At 66.3% G+C, this 208-nt stretch overlaps 1 protein-coding gene across 1 annotated transcript in view; it reads left to right on the top strand.

Moving 5' to 3' along the window:
* Positions 1–205, top strand: part of LOC104468645 (partitioning defective 6 homolog beta-like) — a gene marked incomplete at both ends in the record, with an annotated part of 2,726 nt that extends 2,521 nt beyond the window's left edge. The window contains one exon of the mRNA XM_010082853.1: positions 2–205. Coding sequence (XP_010081155.1) covers positions 2–205 — 204 coding nt within the window. The remainder of the gene's footprint in view (position 1) is intronic.
* Between the last annotated feature and the right edge of the window lie 3 nt (positions 206–208).

The following is a 208-nucleotide window of genomic DNA, read 5'->3' as shown; positions in this document are numbered from 1 at the left end:
CTGCGCCCTGCGCACTACCGGGCCAAGCCTCACCTCCTCATCGGCATGCCGCAGGACTTCCGCCAGATCTCCTCCATCATTGACGTGGACATCCTGCCCGAGACCCACCGCCGCGTGCAGCTCCACAAGCACGGCTCCGACAAACCGCTGGGTTTCTACATCCGCGACGGCATCAGCGTGCGTGTGGCCCCGCAGGGCGTCGAGAAGG

Source organism: Pterocles gutturalis, unplaced genomic scaffold (genome assembly GCF_000699245.1).
Source record: "Pterocles gutturalis isolate BGI_N339 unplaced genomic scaffold, ASM69924v1 scaffold7595, whole genome shotgun sequence".
Taxonomy (NCBI): domain Eukaryota; kingdom Metazoa; phylum Chordata; class Aves; order Pterocliformes; family Pteroclidae; genus Pterocles; species Pterocles gutturalis.
Note: the sequence above shows the minus strand (reverse complement) of the source record. Positions and strands in the feature narration are given on the sequence as shown.